General features: G+C 40.7%; 1 protein-coding gene across 2 annotated transcripts in view; it reads right to left on the bottom strand.

Moving 5' to 3' along the window:
• Positions 1-246: 246 nt before the first annotated feature.
• ppp6r2a (protein phosphatase 6, regulatory subunit 2a) overlaps positions 247-5940 on the bottom strand; it is an 18759-nt gene continuing 13065 nt past the window's right edge. For both annotated transcript variants that reach the window (XM_035674206.1, XM_035674197.1), the window contains exons 20-24: positions 5354-5498; positions 4083-4171; positions 3781-3970; positions 3247-3354; positions 247-1760 (exon numbers count right to left, since the gene is read on the bottom strand). In XM_035674206.1, coding sequence (XP_035530099.1) covers positions 1712-1760; positions 3247-3354; positions 3781-3970; positions 4083-4171; positions 5354-5498 — 581 coding nt within the window. In that variant the 3' untranslated portion in view covers positions 247-1711. The remainder of the gene's footprint in view (positions 1761-3246; positions 3355-3780; positions 3971-4082; positions 4172-5353; positions 5499-5940) is intronic.

Below are 5940 nucleotides of genomic sequence, written 5' to 3'. Positions count from 1 at the left end.
CCTTTCTCATGAATCTGTGGGCTTGTGCCAACTGTTTCTCCTTTGCTCTCCTGACAGCTTTGTTGCACCTGTCAGGGCAGAACAAATGACATCTTTATCATCCTTACATGGAGTCCAGTGACCTCTAGTAACTTCAGCTTGAGCGGAGGTCTAATCGAACAGAAGCAGAAACACCGGCAGCAACAGGAACAGGCAGCTGGATCTTTGCAGAGGTGGAAAGACAACAACCAGACGGCAAAGCCAAGCTTTTGGTATTAATGTGGTCAACCAGACACTTTTAATTTCATTTTTTTTAAAACAATGATCGTAGAACCTGATCGCTGTCAAATGATTTAAGTAAGTACACCAAAGAGGCCTGGAGCTCTGCAGAACCCAGACCTGCCCTCTTTCCAATCCTGCTGCCCAGAGAGAAATAAAATTAAACTTTAAAAAAACAAACAAAAAAACATACAGCGTCACTCTTACCAGATGCCACTCTCGCCCTGTGAGTAAGTGCTTGGTGGAGAGAGAGAGAAAAAAAGGAACAGACGACAATAGTAATCTCAAGATTGCTTGTAAAATTACTTTTAAATGTAGATAATATTTGTATATAGGTAGATAATGTTTGGTTGATTTAAGGGGAATAGCAATAAGAACTTAAAGGTCAATACAATCAGAAGGTCTTAGCTCACTAGCTAGGTCAACAGAGAACCGGTTATACATGCACTAAAAAGAAAAACAAAAAACAAAAAGAAAATTAAAAAATTTTAAAAGTTGAGATTATATTCAAATTTGTTTGCCCAAACCTAAACCAAATGAGTCTCCAACTCTAGATTGATTCTTTTTAAAAAGACATGTTGAATTTCATTTTTAAATAAAATGGCTAATTGACATTATTGCACATGAGCAAATGACAGTAATACTATTAGAGCTCTGTTCATCGACCTCCTCCTCCTCCTCCTCCTCCTCCTCGGACCCTCATGAAGCACTTCAAAACATTCAGAAACCTGGTGATGTATAACAACAAGAGATGTTTCATCAACAGCAACCGAAGAGAGAAAAAACGGAAACAATGGATAAAAACCTTGATCTGGGTGAGGGGACAGATAAGACAGCCAGCAGAGATGAGGGTAGAACACTTACATTGTGCTATAATGTACAGTAAATGGCTGCATAAGTGCTTTTTCTTAAGCTTGAAGGAAAAAAAAAAGTTTTCAAAAAAGGTATTTATTGTTGAGGCATCGTTAAAAGTTAGCCTGTGCTATCCATTCAGGGGTGACGATGTAAAATCCCTAACAATGGGATTTCCAACAGCTTCGAACAAGTAGAAGAGAAATCTTTCAGGACATAAAAAAATAATAATGATGATGTTACCCCTCGGATTCTGTCGTTTCAAAAGATCGCTGCTACATTAAAACCGCACGTAATTATGTGCAACATCGGGAAAAAGGCTTTGAAGATGATTCCTCTACACTCCATTCTGTCTGTTGGATTTGTTGGGTTTTTTTTTCTTATTTTTCTTTTTTTTTTTCCTTATTTTTCTTTTTCTTTTTTTTTTTTTTTACACATGTTCCGCCGCCTCATTATTGGTGTTGATTGGCAGTGTCCAGGTCCAATAACATGGCAGAGTGATTCAGTAAAAACACCGTAGTTGCAGTGAGGTTATTTAGGGGAGTCACTCTGGAGGAGGCCCACAGTCCGCGGCACCGTCGCAGATGGATTTAGCTCGCGCTCAGACCGGCCCGTTGACTGACACTTCCTGGGGCGGTGGCGTTTCCTCTCTGTTAGGATGACAGAGGGAAACAGTCACATACACACACAAACTGAGACCATCAGCTGGAAGTGGGTTTAGCTTAGACAAAACACAAACCCACAAACCATACAAAGCTTTTAACATCATCTTTATCTTTAAACAAACATTTCAGCAGTGGATTTTGAGCTTTTACAAAAAAAGAGAAAGAAAGAGAGACAGGTGTTTGAATTAGATAGAAAATGCTCTGTAACTGAACTCAGGCCTCAGTGTCAGCAGTATTTAGTGACTGTTTATTTATCACAACACAAAGACTAACATGTTTTTAACAACATAAAACGGTCAATAACTGCCAAAAATGATGTTCTGCAGCTACACAGCTGGAAACACTTCCTGTAGAGCACTGTGAGTCACCTAAGACTGCAATTAATTATTATTTTTACTATCAATTAACCTGCAATTCCCTTTCCAATTAACTGATTCATTGTTTGGTCTGAAAAAAAAAAAAAAAGATATATATGAAAATATATAAATATAAAGCCCAAAGTGATGTCATTAAATGGCTTTATCTGACCACTGACATACATACATTAGACCAGCACGTCAAGGTCCCTGTTTGGGGACAGAAACCTGAAGATTCAGTAGATGTAAATGCAATTGGACGTGTCTTTGGATCATAATTTTGACAGGTTTGTATACCTTCTTCTCACATTAAACAAGCCTTTGTTTTAGAGACGTCTCATAATTATTTGGCGACCTTGCCTGAACCTGAGCGTTCATGATACTATCAATGACCCAACACGGTGGCCAGATATTGCTTATGCAAACATACATATTTAAATCAACAGGTAGTGTTGGGCTAAGTGTCGTGTGTTAATAACCAATTGTATGATCTGAACTGAAATTTAGTAGGAGATGACAGACATGTTTAACTCACTGCTGCTGCTATATTACTCTTATATATTCTCTACTGTCTCTACTCTACTGTCGAGCTAACTTTAGCTATCCACCACAAATAACTATCACCAGCAGCATTGAGCTGTTTATGTCGTTTGGACCCAGAGTCTGCAGTAGTGATCGGGGTTGGAACCACGGTACTGAAGTCTCGACCATACACCCGACCCACTCAGCAAGCCCCTTTTTATAGAATCAATGAACCAATGAAAACCAAGCTCTTTAAGAAAAATGAACACTTGAACAAACACCAATGTGATAAGAACTACATAACATGTCAGAAACCTGTGGGGATTATTTGACGTGTGCTTTGCCACCATTTTGCCACATCCCCTTTCATAACTCATGAACCGGATGTCGAAGAAGATGATGATGAAAGTGACAAAAAGGGAAGAAGAATATATGACAACAGATGCTGTGCAGTTTGACTGTAACACATCGACATGCATCAGCAACCATTATTGTGAGATACTGCGCCCATAAGGCAACCTTTCACACTGGACATTTAAAGTCATTATTTCAGCACAACAAAACCTGTACCGTGTCAACGGGAGGACACTCACTTCTTGTCAGTCTGTGTGGGTGCAGGTGAATCCTCTGCAGGCTGCTTCTCTGACACTTTAGGGGGATCTGACAGAGAGAGTTTCTCCAGAGACACAGGACTCTCCTCACTGCAGGACACAGACAAACAGTTACCAATGAGTCCACTCCAATAGAGCTTCAGCACAGTTCCAGGTTCAACTCAGCAGTGTCCCCCTCCCTGCTGAGGAGGTCAATGACCTATGATATATTAAATGGTAAAGGAATTGCGAGAACTTAACTGAAATATACTTTTTCATGCTACTGGGAAAAGTAGTTACACTCTCTGAACTTTATCGTTCAAGCTGAGAGTAGCAGAGAGGCTCCCAGGATACACTGAATGAATCCAGTAATTTCATGTCTATAATTACTTCAATGTGGTAATTATGTTTCAAATATAGATGTTTATACACACTCAGAGCAGCTTTTTGTGTATGGCTGCAGAGTGGACCGGTCAACAAAGGAGGATTTTACCACTCAGCATCTGACAGCTAGGCTTTCAGTTAAGAGATGCAAACCTCTTGAGGTCAGCTGTCTTGTTGCCGGGGGTGGCGGGTGTTTCCGAGGTGACGGCTGCGGTGGGAGGAGCACCGGCGTTTTTGTCGTCCTCCTCGCTGTCGGATCCCCCGGAGGAGCTGCTGTCTGAGGCCACGAGAGGAGCCTTCCTCCCCTCTCCCGCCACACAAGCACCAGAGGAGGCACTAACATCTGCAAACCAAGCAAAGATCAAATTAGTTTAGATTTTTCAAATCAATTAGGATGAAATGTGTTTAGGGGCTTAAACGTGCATTCTAACAGACAGAGGTTGTTGAACACTCACCACTCTTCTCGTGGTTTTGTTTGGCTTGTTTATCTGCATCACTGCTGGCCGAGTCCACAGGAGAGCTACACCTGGGATCAGTCTGTGTACTGTAGGAAGCAACAAGAAAACAGAAAACAAGTTGTCAACAATGTTTGTTTTTTGTGACTTCTCTAATTTTGAAGAGCAGTCTGTGTTCAATGTGTTAAATGCTAAAACAATACAGCTGATAAATGTGATAAATGACAGTGGGCTACAAGCATTGAGTAGAGGGTGTTCACATGACATCGCCAAACAACGTGCCGGTATGTCGTATGGATTATCTGATAGCCTTTCAAACCATTTATAGCAGCTAGCACATTTGTGAACTAGACAGGAACTGGTTTCTCATTAACACATACATTTGTCACTTACATATGCACTGGACGTGGCAAATGTTCTGATGGTTTCTTTAAATTTTTAAACTGCAATTTAAAAACTCAGACACAGAACCTGTCAGTTGTCCTTTTGGAAACAAAAATCAATAATCACTGTACGACAAACACAAAACAGTCCACACTTTATTGAACAAACGCAAACAAAATAATAACTTCTCCTTATATAGAAGGTGAACCAGTGAAATTACCAATGAAACCAACTGAACTAAACTACTGTCAGGAAATAACTAGGAACTAAAAGTCTTTTTTGTGTTTTCCTGTTTGTTTCCACAGTATTTTAGGAACCATGAGGATTAGGCAAATTAGACCAATGGATTAAAAAATGGCAATGGCGTTTAAAAAATTAATTAAAAAAATTCACACGAGAAAACAACAACACAGCATCATCCTGTTCTTTGTATTTACTGTCATGGGACTGATGAGAAGGAGACTGAGTTCTTGTTTTCTATTGTTGCTTTAGAATACAGAAGTTGAGAACCTTTGTGAACTCTCGATCATTCACTCATTTATGTTGTCAGCTTGTTTACTCTGTCTATGTCTCCCCAAGGTCCTGAACTGTTAGAAATTGCTACCCTTGCATTAGAGACATTTTTTGCCACCTGGAACTATTGTAAATAGGGCTGCACAATTTATCGAAATTGCAGTGTAGCCAACTGCAGTATCCAAATCCTGAATCTTTACTGTGTTTGATAAAGGTAAAATATGTGACAAAACAGCACTGTAGTGTAGTACTGTAGTGCTGCAGAGATGCGCTGGTCTACAAATCTTGTTCTCCAGACAAAAGAAAACATTTGTTCATTTCTGTTGACAACAACAGAAGACTTCCTAATTATGGTCAACAGGTTTGTTTCTTACCCGGAGAAAGGCTGGAACTCAGTGAAGTTGGCCCAGCCAGTTCCCTGCGTCTCTGCTCCACTCCCGGCTGAGCTGTCCCACCCTGCTGGGGTTTGGGATGCTGCAGTCCCTCTAGAGTCCCTGAAATTTGCTGTCCAGCTTGGACCTGGAAACACAACCAAAAAGAAACCAACTCTTTCAGACCAAGACAAGAGCCTATTTTGAAGGGCTATTCATTTAGCAGTTTTCTGTGGGTAGCTGCCTCTAAGGCTACGGTCACACTGCAGGTCTTAATGCTCAATTCCGATTTTTTGCTGAGATCCAATTTTTTTGCGTGGTTGTTCCCATTATAATTTAAATGCGACCGACGTCAGACTCCAGTGTGAACAGTCAACGGCCCCGAAGTGACCTGCATGCGCAGAAGAAGACGCAGCACGCCGTGTTTGCGGACGTAAATATGGATGCTACACATGTCAGCGTGTCTCTCAATTTTGAAGTTGTTGTGCAATCGGAGCCGACAAAATTACGATGATTATAATATTGCTGTGTCCCGCCTCCTTCGGCACCTAATTGTGATGTCGGTCTCACTTCAATGACATAAAAGTCGG

The sequence above is a fragment of the Morone saxatilis genome, unplaced genomic scaffold, assembly GCF_004916995.1.
Source record: "Morone saxatilis isolate NCDOM2014 unplaced genomic scaffold, NCSU_SB_2.0 Contig10, whole genome shotgun sequence".
In the NCBI taxonomy this organism is placed as follows: Eukaryota; Metazoa; Chordata; class Actinopteri; family Moronidae; genus Morone; species Morone saxatilis.
Note: the sequence above shows the minus strand (reverse complement) of the source record. Positions and strands in the feature narration are given on the sequence as shown.